The sequence below is a fragment of the Megalops cyprinoides genome, chromosome 6, assembly GCF_013368585.1.
Source record: "Megalops cyprinoides isolate fMegCyp1 chromosome 6, fMegCyp1.pri, whole genome shotgun sequence".
In the NCBI taxonomy this organism is placed as follows: Eukaryota; Metazoa; Chordata; class Actinopteri; order Elopiformes; family Megalopidae; genus Megalops; species Megalops cyprinoides.
The window spans coordinates 29,778,800-29,801,645 of NC_050588.1; the positions used below are offsets into that span (position 1 = coordinate 29,778,800).

General features: G+C 40.6%; 1 protein-coding gene across 19 annotated transcripts in view; it reads right to left on the reverse strand.

Annotated features, from left to right (window-relative positions):
* dock3 (dedicator of cytokinesis 3) overlaps nucleotides 1-22,846 on the reverse strand; it is a 179,592-nt gene that overhangs the window by 93,144 nt on the left and 63,602 nt on the right. For all 19 annotated transcript variants that reach the window (XM_036530880.1, XM_036530876.1, XM_036530879.1 and 16 more), the window contains exons 4-5: nucleotides 12,887-12,942; nucleotides 6,407-6,503 (exon numbers count right to left, since the gene is read on the reverse strand). In XM_036530880.1, the coding sequence (XP_036386773.1) occupies nucleotides 6,407-6,503; nucleotides 12,887-12,942 (153 nt within the window). The remainder of the gene's footprint in view (nucleotides 1-6,406; nucleotides 6,504-12,886; nucleotides 12,943-22,846) is intronic.

Here is a 22,846-nt window from a genome sequence, read left to right on the forward strand (position 1 = left end):
GAATGAACATGGATTCACATGTGAGTGTGCTTCTCCCAGGGGAGTCTAGAAGCTATGTTTCCGTGTGTGTGTGTGTGTGTGTGTGTGTGTGTGCATGTTTGTGTGTGTGTGCATTGCACCTTTTTCCTCTCAATCCCATGCCAGTACAGGAGCTGCAGAAGCACCCAGATTTCATGCGCCATTTCAAGGATCATGACTGAGGTTTTCTGCAATTCTCTGAAGTGGAGCTTTCCACACAGTAATGAAACTGAAGATGAAAGTTAATGAAGTACAGGATGCTGTTTAGGTCTGCATTATGACGTGGAAAAACCAACAGAGAATGTCATTTCTGTCCCATTCACTAGTACAAGGCATAAAATGAGTTGAAGAAAACCAACCTACATTAATAATGAATAGTTTGGTTTTAATCTATCATAAACGGCCTTAATATCATAATCTTATAAACTGATTTGAGAAAGAACAATAATAACATGCCACTTGTGTGTGGGCTTTGGGGGAAGAGATATTGCAAAAACACAAAAAGATGAGGAGAAGTGAAGGCGAATCCAAAAACATTTCCATCTCCTACCCATCCTGTCCCACCCCTCAGCCACACCCCTTAAGGTAACTCCATTCCAGGCTGAAACAGCAGGGTGCAGCCAAGAGGTGAGTCTGGGCCTGCCCCTATTCCACACTCACCCTCCTCACCTCACACGGCTGGGCCGCAGGCCACCGACACGGAAGTAAGCGCATATGACAACTTATCACTTCCACTCTCATCACTTCTTCCTGAGTCAGAATGGAAACTGTGTGTAATTCTATACACACTTGCAGTATCATAGACTCTGTTCTTGTGTGTATGCACGCTTTTACGTAGCTTTGAAAAAAAATGGGAAAAAAACTAAACAGAGCTAATGGCCTGGCCTTTGCACATCTCACACACAATCTCTCCCTGGCAGAAGTATTAACTAAAGGTCCCATGATTCCCTGGGGGTCTTTTATTATATGGGGCAAGCAGGTTGGGCTGGGATCCTGACAAAAGTCCCTTCTGCTGCAACATTTTTGAGACTGCAAACACTGGAGAAGAGGAGCACATGGTTGCACCACCCATCAGTGATTTTGCTATCCTTTGGCTTGTTTTTTAGATGATGTCATCTATTAATGTGACCCACCAACTGCTCTTGCAAGGTACCATGGGCATTTACTTTAACTGTTTTCTCCCAGCTACTGAGCAACCTCAAAGTATGCAGAACTTTATCAACCAAGAATGTGAGCATTACCAACTAAATTGAACAGATGCCCTCTATTCTTTACAATTACATTACATTACTGTCATTTAGCAGTACTGATGACATCAGTACTGCTATCTAAGGCGACTTACATAGGTTACAATTGTTCCATGTTATCCATTTATACAGCTGGATATTTACTGAGGCAACTGTAGGGTAAGTACCTTGCAAAGGGTACAACAGCAGTTCCCCAGCAAGGAACTGAACTGGCAACCTTTTGGTTACAAGGCCTGCTCTTTACCACTACACCACACAGCTGCCAATGAGGCACAGCTCACTTTTCTGTTCCTTACAAAATTCACTGCCGTCACTGAAATTAACAAAAAAAATGTTCTGCCATTTACAAAACATGCTACACTTCCATAATTACATAATTAATGATATAAAGGCATTTGCATTGCAGTTAGATTGAATCTGAGGCTGGTTCTACTACTACCACACAACCAGCTGCTAAAATTACATGTATACTTCTGTGATGTTTCTATCATGTATTAGAATAAGAATAATACGAATTAGAATCACAAATATAAACATTATGAAAGGCAGGAAGCCTGTGTGAGCTGTGTTGAATGAGTGACTCATAGGAGATGCAGTCAGCTGACATTATTAGTATTTAAAAATATCTACACGTATCTGCAAAAACCTGATGGAGAGTGTACTGAGTGACTGTATTTCAAGCAGCTCCTTGCAAAAGATACAATAACCAGGTGACATGGCCCTCTCCTGCCTAGAGAGGTGTGTGGTAAAATTGGGTGGATATGGTACCTTGAACTCAGGACAGCTCCCCAAGAGACCACCAAACCAACTGACATAAAGCACATGTTGGATTCACCTTTACTTACTTTCTGTTCTGTCCAGGGGGTGATTGTTACAAAACCTACTCCCGTGACCACTCCCGCAAAAAACACATGCCTACTGTAGGAGAAACACATCAAGGATGTCTGTGTTCACAACTTCAATGTCAGACAGCAGGGGCTCAGTATTCTGTAACTGATGGTTCATGAGCCTTACCCAAAAGTGGAGACAGGTCAAATCATCAGCACAGAGTTGCTCCAAGCTAGATTTTTACAAATTTCTGTTTCACATTCAAATTAATACCTGAATAAAAATGAGCAAAATATAATGAAATTATACTAATATGGTATAATATGTTATTTATGCCAAAAGACCCAAGTAAAAGAATAACATACCTTGTGTTAATCTAAACTACCTCTTTATTTGTTTGCCTACACTGAACCTACAGTATATTGCCACTGACTAGCAGGAGATTCAAAAATAATTCTGCTAACTGTGGCCATTGGTCAACATTTATCACACACTAACAATCTGAATTGGAAGTGGAGAAAAAACCAGCACCAGATGGCGTAGATCACATAAGCAAATCGAGACAGGCTTCTCATAGAGGCTGGCAACACTATCCTGACTAATATGACACAATAAACATCTAAGTTGCTGAAATCGAGGAGTGACGATTAACCAAGTCAAGGTTAACCTTACTACTACATTACTACATTTACATTACTGGCATTAAGCAAACACTCATCTAGAACGACTTACATCAGACATAGCTGTTTTTCACAATGTTATTCATTTATAGAGCTGGATATTTACTGAGGCCACCAGGGAATCAAAATGGCAACCTTTCGGTTATGAGTCCTGCTCCTTAACCACTATGCGACACTGCTGTCCCCTTAAACCAGCCTGCTTGCTGTGATTTAAAGCAAAATATTTCATATTTTACTTCTGCCCTTGACAAAAATTAAGACATTGCACAGTCTTTCTGAGTATGCAAACATGAAAAAAAAACCTCCCACCAAAGAGATGTCATAACAGACAATTTCAGACCTTATGGCTGAATCTTATTCTATGTTATACATCACAACAGAAGCCATTCACATGACAGCATGCATAAGAGTTAATCTGACAGTGAATTTTGAAATCTTCTCTCTGCTCTGACAGGAACGACCTTCTGTAAGTGTCAGTGTAGCTGCAGTACTCAGAGAGATGGGAGTAAAAAGCTTCAGACTAGTGAAGTTAATACATTTTTTTTTTTAATGCAGTTTGTCAATTATGATTATCAAGTCATTTACAGCACAGTATTTGGAGTTATTTTGTAAAGAAAAAAACTGAGTAAATACTATAATTATGGGGTATTATAATAAAAGCATTTTATGCAACTGGGTGCTTGTTTTGCGTCCAGTTCATAGGAAATAACTCTTAAGCCATAACCACTTTGAGAAAATCCCTGCTATCTTGTCTGGTGCAGCCCACCATCATTTTGTGCTGGTTTTGCTAAATACCACAAATCATTTTGTATTAGTCACGCTTGTTCAATTACTTCAGAATTAGGCTGGTTTCATTCCACTGCATCAGAAACTATGTCCATTCTCTTCTTTTCAGAGTTAACACAAAGGGCTAACAATTCCACTTTCTGTCCCTGCAAGAGAGCCAGATGATGAACATCAGCTTTTTAGCATATGGCAGCACTGAAAGGTTGTGACAGAACTTACCAGCTCTCCTCATTACCTTTTGCCAAGCTGAGCAAGAGCTGAAACTCTGACCCCTGCACCCATCTGGTACTGGCCTAGCTCTGAGCAAACCAGGGTAGTTAAGAAGTTAACTAGTATCATTGCATTCCAACAATCAGCTCCCCAAAAAATGTCCAAGAGATTTTTAGTTGAATTCCTATGAGGTTTACCTGCAGTAGCTATTTAGCTGTCAAATGATTGAACTTGATGATTGATTCACATTAGATACATCATTAAGACTGATTATTAAAATTGCCTTGTCATATTTCTTTGCTCTCGTATTCCTGTCCCTCAGCAGTGTAAAGTGAACATAGAAGACAAGGATTGCTGTATACTTATGAAGTCTATCACTTCAGTAATGAAAAATACAAAGCATAGCTAATGGTATTTTTCCATGTTATCTAACCCACCTTGCTATCTAAGAAACAAGTGGATAATGAATGTCAAAATGAAAGTCTCAGTTTTTTCTTCACCCTGGTCTCTATAATGGCATATTGTGGATCTCTCCTTTTATAAACTGGAATGACATGATGTATTACACCCCATGTACTGCAATGAGAAAGGGGGGTTCAATTAGGGCCAGCTATGTTCTGGTACGGCTCTGCTGGGCCATCAGTGAAAGAGAAGTATAAGGAGCTACTCCAAGCAAGACATTCTCTTAAAAATGACATTTCTTGTTTAACTGAGGAGAGAAGACCCTTTTTAAGGTGGGTGTCACCCCACTACACATTTCTCACAGCCATTACTTTCAGTAGCCAAGCTAGCCAAAGTCTAGCTTTTGCTATGCACTGAATGGCTAACCACTACAAAGGCTTATACATAGTGGGCCACAACACAATAACCACAGATATGCACAGTCTGGTGGTCAGGCCGCTCAGACATTTGAGCCCGAATCATTTGCTGAGTTTAAGACGCACATATTGTGTCAGTTTTTCCTCAAGATAATGGGCAGCACAGGGCACAGCTCTGTGTACATAATTGGCTCTACGACTAAGATGTGCTCCTCAGAAGGTAAACAAATTTAAAAACCCCCAAATTAGTACTTCTCAAAGCAAAAGAAATCAGTTTATTCAGATAAGGTTTTAATGAAATACAACCTCTGGGAAAGGAAGGACTTCGGATTGTCAGCCTAATTATATGCCATCTGAAATACAGACATGTAGGCAGGAAGGACGTTTCCGCCAGCACTATAATTGCGCATTTTAATTGGGGAAAGAATTATAGCTAGCATGTCAACATGCTCTTTAACAAATGCTATATGAGCCTTTATGGACAACTATGGTAAATATAGCTCAAAAGACAAGCAGAAAAATATGGAACAGTATAAATTAATGATATAATTCCCATCACTCAAGAGCTGGTTACATCACCCTGGCCATGCCTGGGGCTTCCTTACCCCATTGCGTATGAAGCATTGTCAATGTTAATGCCTAATAATCCTGCCTAAAAGCTTACATAAAACATGCTGTCAAACTCCATAACCTTGCTATTGTGAGTATTGTATTTAACTGAAGTTCCCACAAAGCACTCAGTGTCCTCCATCAAAACAATCTTATCATTATCAGTTGAATCTTTTAATGCACAGTCCTCAGTCTTTTAACAAAACCAAGAGAAAAGGGAAGTATTAAGACTGTGACTCAAAAACTGCAAATAAAAATCTTGCCGATAGATACTGTCTATGCAGTACAATTATTGAATGAGACTAAGTGTGTTTTGTATCTGTAAACAGAAACATAACACTACAAGGCAGACGTGCATCACAGTGTATAATTTATGGTGTGGCTATGACACATTTTACATTTTCAGAACTCTAAGGCCACCTTTACTTAAAGAACATGATGTAAGATCTATCACAAGGAGGTGGATAAATTTACAGTAGAATACATTTTCGCAAAACATATCATTGGTTCTGGCAACTTTCTTGCCATGATAAAACTTTAGGTGGAGACAACAACAATTGTAAATGATATCTGGTTGTCACAATATAGTGAGGTAACCTTCTGCTAATATTTCACACCAGATGGTATCGATGTTCCAAGGTTGTGGCTACTTCTCATTTTTACATTGTGAGGATATCAGAGGTGGAAAAGGATATAGAAAATATAAGTACTGCCAGTATTCGTCAATCACCTGGATTTTTTAACAACTCTTCAGCCAGAAGAGAAACTAATCAGTAAAATTGGTTTGTTCAGTGCATGGGTGGAACAAATACAAGTAAGTACTTCAACTTTTGAGGACTGGAGTTTTCCACCTCTGATGGGTATCATATGTACATTTTTGTAACAGACATCACATGGTGAATTTTTACTTTACTTCTCAGACCAAAATTAATCTGTGCCACCCACAAAATACTTACATAATCCATATAGTCATATAATTACCCAAACAGAGTCTGTTCTATTGGCATTCATATCATCTCATATTTAAATATATAAATATTTTCCAGAGTAAACCACAGTGAAATCTAAGCAGATCCTTTTCTTGTTAATTGTTTCAACACTAAACTACCTTTAGAAATATTAACGCCCAGTTTTCGTCTCCTTCACCACTATCAAACTGCTGTCTGCTTGTCTGTCATGTGACTGTGGGTGAGAGGATGGGTGTACTCACCACATAAAGCTGCTTCCACAGGACAGCCCATTCCTGCAACGTGGAGGTGACCTCTGTGACAATGGGATCTTCCAGGGGCACCACTGTCTCGTACTGCCTGTGAACGAAAACACGGGCATATACCATGACTCCAAGTCGAATAGCTGAAGAGGGACATGAGGCAGATTTCTATAAATTTGTGTTTGTGCTTTTCTACACTTGATATTCTGCGCATGTTTTTCAGAAACCAGCATCTTTTTTTCCACGAAATATTACTTTTAAACCACTGAGTAGCCAACTGCTGTTCAGATCTGTTTTTATCTGTCTACAAACCCAAATAAAAGTTTAATCATGCTACTTGAGGACCCCTTATCTATGTGTTCATAGTCATCTGTATCTTCATTCCTTCATGATCACTTCCATTCCATCACTTTAACTTTCAAGAATCCGACTAAGAACCACAGAATGCAAAAGTAATGAGATTAAACCTGGATTACCCTCCAATGTCATTGTTCAGAGATGTTTCCTGTTGCTCCGATTGCGTAACCACTCTTTGCATCTGAGAACGATTAGCCATGCCTGACAGGCATGACGCGAGCTGGTGTGATAGCTTTTCCCAGACATTCGTTCCACCCTCTCTCTCCCCGGAACCTGCAGCCATCTCCCCCTTCACCAGGAGAGGGCTTACTGTATTTTAGTTTCATCTCCCACCTGTCTCTTCTGCTCTGTCTTCAGATTTATCTTGCTTTTCTATTTTCTTTCAGTCAGCTTTCCAATGTCCTTCTTTTGTCCTCCTCTAATTCCCTATGCAAATAGATGGATGTTATCGGCTGCATTTTATCTCACTACCTTCCCTGGTTGCGACTGCAGCGACTGCCTAATTGATTTACACGTGGTTTGAGACAATACACCAGTCACAATCCGTGCCTTTCTGCTGTCTTACCATTGCAAATTCCAGCTGTGCTCCACAGCATTGTGTCAGTGTCACACACACACTATGTTGGAACATAAGCCTGAATTGGATGTAGATTCCTTGACAGGTCAAAGCCCCATCACTGAGTGTGCTATATTAGTCCTTTTTTTTCAGTTTTAGGACAGCTTTAGGCGGAGCTGGGCTGTCTGTTATGAACTCCAGCAGCAGTATTCCAGCGGAGACGGTACGGTGAATATGGGCTGGGAGAGGAGGGCAAAAAGAACTGGGGGAGAAGGCAGAGGTGAAGTGACGCTGACTGCAAGTGACAGGGAAGCAGGAAGCCGGAGCAGTAGTAATGCGAGAGGACGAGCCAACCGAGGGCCTGGAGGGGCTGCTACTACTGACGTCCACACGCAGGTGACCGGCTACACACAATCTCAGGCAGGAAGGCCCTGAGATGGTCAAGAATCTGCTGTGTACTCTCAGAGTTATGATTGCTTTATTATCAACTAAAGCTTTAACTAAAGCTGAGTAGCTGGGACAAAGGTGATTCAATTAAAGGGCCGCTGCTACTTTTCGGTCAAACTTGAAACATCCTCCACAATACAAACATATCTGTCCAATCAATCTGTGTGGCATTTCAATGCATATCTGAGAAGATACAACTTTGATCAACTCCAACCCACATATGAGGTGTTTCTATTGTGGCTATGAGAGTCATTGTTTCTAAAAGTCATGGATGTTGATCATGAACGCATACAGGTAAACACTGGGTATTTTGCAAGAGGGGCTTTTTTGGTTTATTCAAATGAAACGGAAACTTAAAATTAAGTTCAGAAACTGTGGCGAGAATTCAAATGAATGCTTGTGTATAGAGACTGCGCTCTGCTCACAGCTTAAACGCAGCAGAGGATTTTAAACCCTAACATGGGTGAGATTGATAGATGTGGTCTGTCGGTCACTAGACTGACAGATTTCTACATTGTGTAGGGATCAACACTCAAAGGAAATTCGTACGCCGCCTTCCTGCTCCTCAAAACATCCTGCTATGCAGAATAATGCATGAAGAAGCACCTGTCAAGGGGGAACCTATCAAAACACTAAACAAACAGAAAAAAACAAACGTAGTTGTGCTTCCCTGATGTTCAAATTCACAGCTTGTTCCAAGGAGCTCTCCCAATGGATTTGACAGACAGTGCACACAGGGTCTTGGAGTTTTTCTACCTGCAGTTGGGAGAGGTTGGTGCTGCTTCTCATAAATATTGATGCAAACTTCCAGACAGAAGTCCCCCAAGGCTATTGTACAGATCCATGCTCTTTAGGATATGTACAGGTAACAGTATATGTGTCTCACTCTTCTGAAATGATAAAGTGAAACCCACTATTAATATATTTTACTGTCAGTTTTCTTTTGAAACCTAGTGAGCTCACTGAGGTGCGTGAAACAAAAGCTAGAGTAACAGCTCATTAGGAAGTTCAGCAATACTCAGAGACTTATGGATTAGACCAAAGCAATTTGAATGCAAGGTATTTCAAAGCACTACTCGCAAAGCAGTTTTTAATCACATTAATGAAGGCAGGCAGCTGAAACGCCTTTTTAAAATCAATAACATCATCATAGTTTCCAAACATATGTGACTGAGTGTTGCTGAATTACCTGATTGATTTTTATTTTGTCTTTCAACTTATTCAGCAATATTCAAACCCTTACATTCCCTCCACGAAATGGCTGTATTTCATAAGTAAAACATTACCTGTGCATTGAGATAACACCTAGAACAACACATATATGGACTTACGGAGAGCATACTTTAAACAGAGATAAGCTGCACAATAAAACAGATCTGACCAGTGATAAAAAACAGGGATGAAATTATTTTAAGGATGCTAATTTTAAGAATGCTAATGTATTTCAGTGTTAAGACTATCACATGTTAATAGTCAAAAGCTCTTATCCCTGATCCTGTCTTTCAGTGCTGGCAATTAAAGATATGTGTGTAGTGCTGAACTACTTCAACTCAGTATTAGATAACTGACTGAAGCATGAGACTTTATTGGAAGGCTAATGGAAAAACTTTCACCAGCGTGGACTCCGTGGGCAGACTGACTACCAAGCTCTGCACCTTGGTCACTCCTCTGGGCTTTGGGTTAATAGGGGACTGAGCTGGTATGTGGCTCATAAGGCCAAACTCCGTTGAGATACCAGAATTCACTGTCTGAGACCCTCCTCCTGAACTCAGCATTTAATGCTGATTTTACTTCCTGATTTACAACTGATGTTCTGTTTTCTCTGGGAAAATTTCAGTCAGACACCACACAAAGGACCCAGCACCAACTAAGTACACAGTCACCTGTGGAAACATATAGCATTCTGAATTATTGCACACAGCATCATTATTTTAATAGGTTCATTCAGCTGCTGTGCTGCGTTTTCTGCATGTCACAAAATAGGCAGGAATCCTCTCTGCAAGACTCACGAGGCCTCTTTAAGCTCCGAGCAACTTCTGAGCACCAATGCCGAAATGAACTCCTCTGTAACATGTTCTTTTGTCTGCAAATGTCTGCCATCTTCTCCATCCTGCTGCTTTCCTGAAATCTTCATATGAATTTAAGGGATTCTGACTCTGCAGGGATAAACTGTCCTGGCGCCATGACTGTTGCAGAACATCACCGAAATATCCACTATTTTTGTAGTTGAATAGAAGTACCACATTCTAGAAGTGACATTCTATAGTTACATTCTATTGATTCTATAGTACATAAACCCATTAAGCTTCCTGCCATTGACACTGTTGCAACTGTATGGAATCACATGGCCAGTGGAAATAAAAAGGTCTGAACATGCCACAGCACTACTACAAAGTTTTGGCAAAGTCATCTAATAACTGTAAACTTTGAGCTACACCCAAGTGCGCTGTAGTAAAATGTGACTTTAATTTGTGTTAAATAGCTCCACTCTGCTCTGAAATGTCTGCTCTGGTGTTGTTATTCCAGTCACTGTCTGCCGATATGAAAATCACTGTTAAAGGCAAATGACTGAGCTGGCTGCAGTTTTCCCTCCATCACTCCCGGTGTACCTGGCAGCAAATCGCAGCCACACAGAGAGGCACTGAGTGACATGACAGAGATAAGATTTCAAGGTTGTCTATTTCACACTGATAGATGTCTTAAGTGTAGCCTCTGTGCTCTTAGCTGTACATCTTTTTTATGACTCACAATGCAGTTATTTTCCCTATCAGAACACTGCAACCAAGCAAAATTAGTTTTTAACAGGATGTAGGATAAATCAGCTTAGGATCCTGCCTGTTTTTAGAAGCCCCACTGCCATACAGCCAAATTTGGAGATACAAAACCGTTTGCACTAAGACGCTAGATTTTCATATGGCAACAAAGGTAGTTATAATGGATTTTTGCGATATCTAAATGCACAGCACAATGCTTGCCCTTTTTAAAGAGAAACATATTACCTGAATTTCTAATTAGAAGGTGGCCATTCTTTCCTAATGAATTGATGAAACATCTGTATTTTTGTACAAATAATAGAAAATAAAAAATAAATTAAGGAAAAACCTATTTAATTAATGGACCATAATTACCGCCATTAGACATCTTGCTAAACCTGCAAAAAGGTAAAGAAAGATAAAAAGTTAAAAAACAAATTTATACCTCTATGGATTTATTTTGAGCAGAAAACTGAGGCGTAGCAGAAAACTATTGAAAATATTGAAGGGGTAAGGATACTAATATACAGATTCATGAAATCGTAAAGTTTTGGTTTAATAACACAGTTTTATGGAGCATTATTGATGGGGGAATTATTGAAGGCACATCGCAAATATTACTATGTACTATAAATGACTTCACATTCTCAAAGACATTCAGTTTTTTTCCCTGAGAGCCTACAGAACATAGAAAAGATGCACAGTTTATTTGCAGCTGGCAACAAAGGTGTCACCACCAATAGTATCCAAACCGTGAGACGCATCACCCTCTGCACATTCCCTGCAAAGCACTAATTTCCAAACTGCCTCGTACTCTGTGGCTGCAATTATGAGCCAGGAAAAGCAACTGAAGAGAACAGAATAGATTTAACATCAATAACATGTTACGCAACTTTATGTGCCCTGTGGTAGTTAAGTCAGGCATCTTTAAAAAGACGGTACACCATGTGTTTGTTTTACACTTGAAGTGCATGTGTCACACATCAAGTGTGACACACTGTTGGGGGGTCAGATTTGCATTGTATGTGTGAAAAGCCTGTACTTGCCCTCACAAAATGCACTATATCAGGACATGCACAGCAGAGGATGTTAACATTAATTAAATGTATTGAGACTCAGACTATATCTTTTAAATTCCCCAGGAGGGATTTTTTAAAACAGTAAAGGATTGTAATTTCAATTAATTTGGCACTCTGTGCTTTTAATTAAAAGGGGTTATGCAAATCAGAATGCTCCTATCTTTGATTAATCTGAATTTTAATATAAAGCTTTCAAAACATTATGCGGATGCATTTTAAATAGATGTATTTTTGAACTTGGGATTACATTGGAACATTGCTGTGTCCCTTATTTAACAAATTAATCCTCAAACAGTCTGTTGTTGATCTCAACAGATAATTTCATCTCCATTAAAAAAACTCTGCCTGTTAAAGATTTTTCACCAGGGGCATCCATACAAAAAGCTGACTTAGTACATTTATTAAAAAACAGACTTTCATAAATGGCCCACAACGAAATGATTACACTATCTTGCATGGGTTAATGGCATGTTTTAGGAGCAATGATGACCAATTTTCTCATTCCAGCTATACCGCTGATGATCATGAGATGCTGATGATCTGGTTTAGATAAGGAAGTTACTGTCATTTCAACAGATTCAATTGTACTCTCTGCACACACATCTTACTGTTATTATTATGAGAACAAACTGAGGATCTTGGATAATTCAAATAAAATTTGTCACAAGAGCACATTTCTGTATGTATTCATGGCTTTGTATTCTGAATTCTGGAAATGGGTGTGCAGAGTTAGAGACTCCATGCAGGATCAGAGCAGAGGAATATGAAGTACTCAGACCATTACACCGTATCATCTGTTGTTGTGCTCTCAGTAAACTGTTGACGGTGGAAAAAAGTCTGGGTGTCAGTAAATTTCAGACTACGTGCTCACAAACCTAATGAGACACAATTAAACCTTTTGTCACATGGGAGCAGAGATCGATCAATCAGAACAGGGCACACACTCGTTGCCAGGCAGTTCATCTGTTCGCACCGCATCGGAAGTCACCGTGTGACTGGCAAATCGCCTTGTGTATTTCTCAGCACCTTTGTGTAGTTTGCCTATCCCATGCATGTTAGCTGGACACACTAAATCCTGATCTAGTTGAGTTTAAGAGGCATTTCTTGAGATGGCATACCGAGTCCATCTAAAAGGAGGGGATGCCCTTAGGAGGAGGCAGAAAGTGAAGACAGAAATGTACGAGTAATAAGAGAGATAAATGAATAAATAATGTTCCCTTCCCCTGACAGCTTCCTCTTACGTCTCCGTCTAAAAAGCGTTCCTTGTAATTCAATAAGAGGTACTTACCCTCTGTTGGTTACAATCGCCTTCTTCAAGTGAACATAGCTGGCTGGAAAGATGCCCTGTAAAAAATGAAGAACATCACATTTTCTACATTGTAAATTACAGTACTAATAGATCCCCCCTCCTGCCCAGAGAATACAGGAGTCCCTTCCGCCAAAACTGTCACTACGGGCATTTCAACAAATCACTCCAAGCAGAAGACTGCAGTGTTATCTTCATACACGTTTAAAATGTACTGTGGCCCTGTTACGGCTTCACTATTGCCTACGGCATAATGGATTTCTAGGTACTAGGTGTGTTCATTTATTTCAGTCTGAAATGTTCAGTGCTGCATTATTTGTATTTCTCACCCAAATCCATCATTTTAAAATTGGCTACATTTGCTCAGGTTGCTGAAATTCGATTAATAAGGGCTCTCTAGGTGTCAAGCACACTGCTCACAAATCAAAAATATATATGAAATATCTGTGGAATGTTTTTAGCACCCATATGTCATTAAATATCATTAAACATACATAAATCATTCAACATAGTTATTATTATAATTAATTTACTACACACACTCCATATTCACAGTTACTTTCATACATAATGCTTTTGCACATTGCCCTTACATACTGCCTGTCTGTAAGCAGCACTCAAAGATAAACATTTTCTTCAAGAATTAAACAGCAGCATCACATCTGAGATCTGATCTCTGTTCCTTAAACACATCATCCAGTGAACTGCTGCCATGACACCATTTAATGTTTACTATATAAAGAGGGTACTTTTGATTTATTTAATTTTACATAGTTTTCATGTAATCGTTATACCTGGTTTTGTTTCTGAGTATTCTTAGTGCTTGCACTGACAGGGCTAAAAATACTCAAAATCAACAAATGTACACATCATTGTACCTGTTAATTATTAATAACAAGAGAGAGGGGTTCACTGAATGTTCACTATAAAAGTATGAATGACTCCATTCGTTGCATAAATACAGACAACCCATTCAGACAACCCATTCAGATATTTTGTCTTCGCCTGACCTGGTTTCAGCTTATATTCATGAAGCCTTTACCTTCAGCAAATGTTACAGTATAATATAAGACCCAACTCTGTGCCCTGAGGCACCGCTGTTATGGCTCAGTATTCCCATCCACTCCTGACCACTGTAACTACAGTGATATCATTCAATCCTGGCACCTCTCTTGCATGGAGAGCACTCTCTGCCTGTGGAACCACTGCGCGGCTCTTTGGATAGGCTTGGAAGTAGGGCCCAGCCACTGTGGGGTTTTTGCAGGGCTGTGCATGCACATGTTGAGGACCAGGGACTCAGCTTTAAAAAAGGACACAGCTTAGCACTTAACAATAGTTAAGTACAGGGATCAAGGGAAGGGTCGAGCCCCTAGCTGCTTCCCAGCCCCTGAATGCTCCCCCACAGCACACAAGCCTGATTTTTGTGGTCTGATAACACTGATGATCTTTTTAAGATCAGGCCAGCCAATAACTGAAGAAATTTAAGTGATCAGAAATTGCAATTGCATTAATCTTAAACTGCAGATTACTAATAAACCAATTAGTCATAAAGTTGGAAACAGAAGAATAACATATTACATTAATTAGAAAAAAGTATGTGTAACTGCTTTTTAATACACATGTAATACAGTATGCAATACAACCAACAAGTAAATCAACAGGAAAAAGGAATAAATCATTATTGGCCCAAGGAGGACAAATTCTGATAAGTCTAAGAGAATTACACTGCATCACATATTTGCCCAGCCTTTATCCAGGCAACAAGCACGGCTCACATTTTTGTATGTTATCCATTTATACTGGGTACAATAGGTTAAGGGTACAACAGCTGGGCCACACTTGCCACAGTGCTGCTACCCTAGTTTCCTACCATCTTTAAAGAAGTTTAAGAGTAGAGTTATGAAATTACTTCAAGGAAACACCTGTACAGATGAGACTATAGAACCAGCATCACAACCTGCTCTGGAGACCACATGTTACCAGTGCACACAGACAGCCTCAAAGGAATGATGATGCCACTACAAAGATTGCCTAACTATACCTTTGCAAAGTTCAAGCCTAAAGGACAAAATGAAGTAATAATGCCTGAAATTCAATCAGTTTTCTACCTGCTAACTTTCTATTAATTCATGCAGGCAATAGGGTATATGATATTTCCGGGACATGGAGTTCTTTTGATACAGATGGCAGGGCTGGTTCTGAAGTTGAAATATTCCAGGTTTGCATTTTCCTGGTCTGGACATTCTGTTCCCCATCAGTTCAAGGTCAGCCAGCAGGTAGAGATAGCCTTGCAACTTCGTAACACTTGTCAACGAGAAGAAAAACTAGCTTTGTGTGCTGTGAAGCGTTTGACGTGCTGTCCAAGACACTTCATCTGAGTGTAGCTTGTTATTCTATAGACCAATCTGGCAAAGAAGAGCAGTGTACTCAAGAACCCAGTTAGAAATAATGAATACATATCCCATCTTATTGCTAGCTTGCAGACCTATGCCACGAGGCCAGAACATGAGAGATTTGCAGCAGGAGGGCAACTTAAGTGTTGAAAGTCTACTTCAGCAAGAAACTTTAAGATCAGTTTGCCTTTCTTGCTCAGCATGTTTAAATTTCTCTGTCATGATCCAGGCACTTGTCATGTTAAAAATATCCCTACTTTCAATTCCTAACATTACCACAGCATTATGTCTTAAGACTGAATTTTGAATTTTGGTGATTGCACTTTTTTACTGGATTGTTCTTTCACACTGTCTTGTTGGCTGCCCACTGCAGTACCTATTTGTTTTAAAAATACATATTGCTTACGGCTGTGTCAACTGTTCTGCTCCTGTTTATAGGAGCCACACTCCCCCACATCATCTGCGGTGAGCTTTTTTTTTTAGTAGACAATCTCATCTATGCCTTTATTCCACTATCTACGTCTTGATCAGTCACTTTTTCTTGCTCTTTGATTGGTAAAACAGTCCCTGATCACATGACATCACAACCTAAAGAAATTGTTTTAACCAGCATATATTAAGGTTCAGATACTTATACTTCAAATATTATCTGTTTGGACTTTACTGGTCACCTGTGTGCTTACCCCTACAGGACACTCGTTATTCACTGTGATTTAGTTGTGATCATAATTTATATTATGTGTGTTTGCCACAGTATTTTTGCTGTAATTGCTGCACATTTCCAAAGATTGTGAATCAGTTGTATTTCTCTTGGGCATAGCCTTCGGTGGGACAGGACAGAAAATACCTTTAATCTGAGAGGGTTAACGAATTCAATATCTGGAGAAATGATTACAGTGGGCACAGAAAAGCTCTGATCTGATCCCTTACAGAACCAACATCTATACTTTTCTTGTTCATCAATGTTTTTAATACATATTCTCGGACCTCCTCCTGTCAGTCATCTTCCGGCTGAAATTCAGAGGAACTTACTGCTGCCACTTGAAAGATAAGGGTCAGGTGGGTTTTGATATCTTCTGTTGTTGGATAAACTCTGTTGTTCAAAATCTGGATGTTGATGAGATAGAATTGATTTGGATATGTCAGATACTTAGGGCTAAAAGTCAGGGGCTTGGGAATATCACAATTCACCTTTGGACACACTGCATTTCACCGCCATTACATTACATTACATCACCTGCATTTAGCAGAAGCTCTTATCCAGAGTGACTTCCAGCAAGAGAGCACAGAAGTGTATCCACAGAAGTGTATTCACACAAGTGAATTCATACAAAAGCTAAAGGTATGGCCAGTTAAGCAGACCCTCTGGGGAGCAATGCAAATTTTATATTTTTCCAACAAGATGACGACAAAGTTACATTTTTCCACAAAGACCAGGGCAAGCTATATTTCTGCACCAAGATGAGCACAACATCAAGATATGGCAAAAAGGTAGCAGCAAGGAAAAAAAAAAAAAATGCAGCAATTGAAAAGTCCTGCTGACAGGGCAGGCTGTCTGCTGGCCTCTGCAGATATGTGAGGAGCCACTCTTGTCAGTGACAGTTTCCTCTGCAACCTCTGCTTTTTTTTCTCTTCTTTTTTTTTTTTCTTTTTCTTTTTCACGCTCTCAAAGGCAGGCCGTACGCTCGGGCTAAACCCCAGCAGCCGCTGCCGGCACTAAAGATGTAGGGTAAATGAATAAATGAAGAGCAGGGACGGTGCCATTCAGCAGAGCACTGCAGAGTCGGGGAGATAAGGCCGCAAGCAGCGGTTTCACCTCCAGAGTCCTGTACTGCCATTCGGGAGGCTAAGAAATACGGCCGCCCAATCACGGCAACAATCCCTTAGCCACACCTTCCAAAGATTCACAGCACAGGAAGGGGGCCTTTTTTGGACCATGCCAGTTACAGCTTTCTGCATGGACTTGAGGTCGGAAGCTCAATTCCAGTTATATTGCTCAAATAAATCTGTCCAAAATGAAGCCTACAGTCACAGCAGAGATATTTGTCTTCATCATTATCACAATTGTGAAGTCTCCTGTGCCTTTGAGATTAGGGCAAGGGGCGGAGAGCTGGATTCCATCAATCAACAGGGGGTGCGAGCCACTGACTGGCTGGGGGGAGGGACCAGACAGTCCCAGGGCACCAGAGGACACAGGGTGGGATGCAAAACCACAGCTCATTCCAAATGCTCCATATCCCTTCACAGCTCTGCTAAAGCTGCTGGACTCAGAAACTCCGGGGCATTCTGCCTTACTAGATTAATGTCAGGGTCATTTACCCACTCAGATATTCCCAAGTCATTTTCTTACTGTCAATCAGAAGCCTATTGGCATTCTGCTTCTCTCGGCACTTGTGTCACATGAGTAAGAGCTGACCCCTTTGTGTAATTTGCAGGATTCTTCTTGGGGGTTTTTGTTATCATATCCACTGCAAGTTAAATAAGCCGCAGTAATGACCCAAGCTCACATACAACCCGCAACAATGGAACGATGAGTACACCGGGAGAGCGGCAGGTAGGCCACGCGGTCGCCTCGGGTTAGGGGGCCGCTGACCTGTAACTAACCGCTCCCCTGCTATCCACTCGGCCCGCTCCTGCAGCTCGGGAGACGCGGAGGAAACGAGAGAGAGAGAAAACAAACCTTGTCCTCCAAATGCAATGTGAGCGTCGCAGAGCTTGTTTACCAGAAAGGTCAATGTTAAGCTGAATAAGAACAGAGATTCAAGCTGTGTAGGGAAGCTGGGGGGAAAAAAGAGGAAGAATAAATAAAACTCTGACGTTTTACTTTGCACAGCCTTCTAACACCAGGAATAACCCCTGCACCTGCTCAGGCTTCTGATCATTTGGAAGGACTATAAGCACTATTTGTTTTTTCTAGCAGTGGAAATTAATATAGTTAATTTAAAGGTTGTTCATTCTTATCTCTGAAATGTATTGTTTACACCAGGAAGAAGGAATCAATGCATGCAACTGACATGCAACCATGCTTCCCATTACAGAGAACAAGACAAGAGTTATCTACTACATGACATCTGTTACTGATGCCATTAACGGTTACTGAGGGATCTGCTTCCTATCAGAATAGTGCAACCTGCTGTTAGTTCATAGAATCAGCACTTTAGCTAGGTAACAGCAAATCAAGTATAAATCTCCTGAACTCAGGGCACCAGAGGTCAACCAGAACAAGGGCTCTCATATCGTGTTGCTGACTTTTATTTCAATAGAGGGAGAGAGACAACAGCACGCATAAACCTTTTCATTTTAAGGTAAATAATTCATTAGCGCTGTAACCTTGTTGTGCCTTTGCATGCCGTTCGCACATTCATAAATCCTGTATGAAAGCATTTTGGGCTGAGCCAAACCCTCAAAGCAGCCTCTTTGCAGACGCCTTTTTTTATTTGGTGATGCACTAGTTCATAAGTGTCTCTGAAGTGTAGAGATCGTGCTTGGCAAGTCCTTGAACTTTGCTTGCGTTCGCACTTGTGCTTGATGCAGAGTGATGGGAATTGTTTTTCAATTTTAGAAATGATACCTCCGCAATTCCGCGATAAACAATTACGTCACCTTCAATTTGTAAGGTACCCTTATGACCGAGCTTGAGTGAAATATCATGTAACGTCTATGGAACAGTTGGTTGTGCTGTTTTAGAACAGAATTTCTCTGGCTATATACAGGTTATATACCTTGTCAGGAGTGAAGTAGAATTGCTTTGATGAAGAGACTGTTCACTGAGAGATTAGGTGGGTTGAGTTCAGTTAAGATGTTGAATCTTGAGTGGCAGAGGACATTGAATTTAATATTAAGACATTAAGAGGAAAGACTGTGTCAGGGGAGTGATGCTACAGTAGATTTTTATTAGCTTGGGATGAAGATTATGGACAATTTATAGGACATTGGATCCAGAGGGAAAAGCACTCTATTGTCTCACCAATTTCACTTTCAGCAAGTCTGGTTTGGCAGACCTGCTTAGTTTCCCAGATCTACAGAAAGCCAAAGGTGGTACTGACTATGAAAAGCACAGGGCTATAAAGGTTTTCATAAAAAAAAAAAATAGTCTTAAAAAAACTTCATGTTGAAATCTTTTCAGTGAATCGCACTTGTTCTATCTGTTTCTCTCCATTTCTTTCTCTTTCTCTCCCTCACTCTCTGTCCCTCAGCAAGCAGAGTATCTCTACCTGTCTTCTGCAAGTGGATCTCTGTCTGTGGTAACTGGTTCCATTTCCTCCACCATGAGGACTAATGATCTGCTCTAATAAGCAGGAATTCATCTCCAGGGAGGACAATGATGCGGCCTGGCTGAACAGAGAAGAAAATAATGTATAAGAATAGAAAACTCTTTCTGCAGAAGAAAAGAACAAAAAAATCAAAGGGTTTGACAGGATTCTTAGATCCTGTATGTCTGGTCAAACATCATAAACAGCTCTGGCTGTGCATCCTGCCTTTTTATGTAACAAAAATTTTAAAAAAGGTAACACAGACCCACCCTATGAGGCTACTGTTGCAATAACCATGTTCTGCCCTGTAAGAGCACTGCTTCCCTCTGCAATGCCTCAGGGAAGAGCTTGCCCATGTGAGCACTCAAAGCTCCACGGTCAAGTTCAAACAATCTTTTCAAATCACATACATTGTACAGTACTGCCTGCTCACCATGAAGCACGCTTGGCTGAGTTTATATGTATGCTCATGCCTATTAGTTTGTTTTTTTTTTGTTTTGCTTATTGAGCTGACCATTAACCCCAGGCCCCTCTACAGTTCAAAACTATTAATCTTAAAAATGTACAATATTTCCCCTACCCCCTCTCACTCATCTCCACCCTGCGCCCTCTGCTTACACCTGTTAACTCTGACCAGACCAGTGACTAGTACTTTCCATTCCCAGTAGTAACTATATTAACAACATGTTGTGCCTTACTGTAGGTGGGCCTCTGATATCTAAATCAGTGGACTATCATCTCAGTGTGGCTAGTGAGAAGAAATACCTTGCTGAATCTCTTGTTGTTCTGTTCTCCAAAATGAGGTATACACACTGTCATTTTCTGTCCTAAGGGTAGTGGGTGTCCATCTTGATGTGCCAGTACAGAAAAGATGTGTCGACAAACAACAGCTACACGGCCAGGTATCCCGACCGCCAACGCTTTTTCAGCTGAGAGTAGGTAGAGTCTCCTTTGAGGTGTGATGAATACAGTGAGGTGGAGGTGTGGTGAACAAAGACCTCCCAGCAGGGAGGCACTCCTGCGCGCCCCCTTCCAGACATCCCGGCTCCACCGCACAGCTCACTCCCCGTCTGCGGTCGCCCACTCCTTCCAGCACTGTGACTCACAGGCTCTTACAGGAAGGCCTGCCCGTCAGACACAGCCTGCTGATAGAGTGCCCGGCCTCTGCAGTTAGAGGTTATCAGGTAGCACGGCATCCTTCTACACACACGCGCGCACACACACACACACTTTGGAATATTAACTCAACAGAGACCGCAGAACCTCCTTCTAGGTTTTTCAAACAGCGCACAAAATTTCCTCAAAATTCCCTCCTTGTTCCCTAACTGTTCAGCCCCCATACGTATCAAAGCTTTCAACTCTGAATAATATCGCACTTTTTGACAACAAAAATCTATTATAAGCTTCAGAACAATAATTTTCCACCAGCAGTCTGTAATTTATTATTTAAAAATCCCATGAACAGACAAAATCACATTACATGTTCCTTCTCCAAAGCTTCAAAATCCCTTGCCATGTTACAATACCACTTTTAGCCATACATCTATCTTTTACACCTACACACAGATCTGAAATAGCATCCTTCACCCTCTCAGAACCACAACTCTATTTACATCTTTCAAGTACAGATACAAAGAAATGTTGGCCCAGAACATTCCCTTCCTCACTATTTGCCTTACTGCTATCCAACCACCCTCCCCTTACCCTTTTCAGTCTTTGTGTTATTATCTTTATACTATCTTTATCTTCCTGAACGTTCTGTCAATTCTGCTCTTTCTCTATTTTCAGCATTTAATGTCCTATTTTCCTATTTTTTTCTTTTCTATGCTGATCTGCAGAACAGGAAGCCTGCTGAAAGAGAGATTTTAAACTGAGATGGGCCAAAAGCTTTCAAAAATCTTTGTCATCTTTATGGAACATCTGTACACTTGGTGTTTTTAAACTTTCCCTACAAAAACAATAAAGTGATGAATGCAACAGATTAAGTGGTGCTGCACAGGCAGTATGGTTTGTACATATTCTTTTATTCTTAGTGTTAGTATTATTAATTTTCTTGGCAGACATCCTCATCCAAGGTTGATTCACAGACTTTATATTTGTCTTGTTAGCCATTTACACAGAGGGATATTCACTGAAGCATGGTTACAGGTCACAGTATATTGGCAGGGAACCTGTAACCTGCTGCTTACAAGATTCTGTTTCTTAACCACTACACTGGAAATTCAGTGGTGAGAAGCACTCCTTTTTGCCTTTAGTGTGAGGATGTCATACGGTAAACCCATGAAACAGTCCTTCCTGGGGTGAGATTCAAAACCAATCATGTGAGGACACTAGGAGGAACATGTCTGAACCACTGCTCTGCACCCATTTTGTTCAATTTTATTCTTCAAATGCGGCGAGAGAGGAGAAGAAAGACATAATTGCAACATGTTCTACTGAAAGTATGTAATTTAGAAAAAATTATTATGTCTTGGATTGAAGGTCCTAGAAAAGTAGTCATTATATCACTGTTGTTGCACTTATTTATTTATTTTTTTCCCAGGCAAAAGCCAATTCTGTTGTCTTCAGTTAAGATGTATTGTTCAGGCTGAAGAAAGAGCACATCACTCTCTTGTCAGTCAAAGAGATGCCTTTTGTACAACTTATTGTGCGGCATCCTTTCTAATCTCAAGAGTGTTTGTTTGCCCGTGTGCGTCTTTCATTAATAACTCAATACCTGACATTTGCATACAGAAGAGGAAGGGGATATTTTGTTAATTATACAGATAAAAGTTCAGATGCTGGTGTTAAATAGTTATTTAAAACAATTGCACAGGGTGAGAAACAGTGCGAATGTGTATGAATGCACTGAGCCCAAGGGTCGTGCCCCTGTACCCCAAACCTGGCCAGGTGACATCATTTTCACTTTGTATTAAATAAAAGCATTACATAATAAGCAAGTAGACTTTACACATTTCATCTGAGAGTTGTGTGAGAGGGGAAAGGTGCACGTGAGTGTGTATGAACATGAGTGATCTGCCTGTGAACAGTACCTCCAAATGAAAGGCAGAGCAGAAACCTCAAAAGGAACAGGCAATAAAGAGACACAAAATACATAGAGAGACACGAAAAATGAAACAACCTAAAAAAAAAATAACCAATAAGAGAATTCTCGAGGCATTTTGTAAGACATGGGGTGCATCAATACCTTTAAGAAGATGAGCAGGCTCCCACATGCATTCCACGGAGGAGACACGTGCAGGCTCACCCCCCCCCCCCCCCCCCCCCCCCCCCCCGCCAGAGCTCTCTCTGTCTCT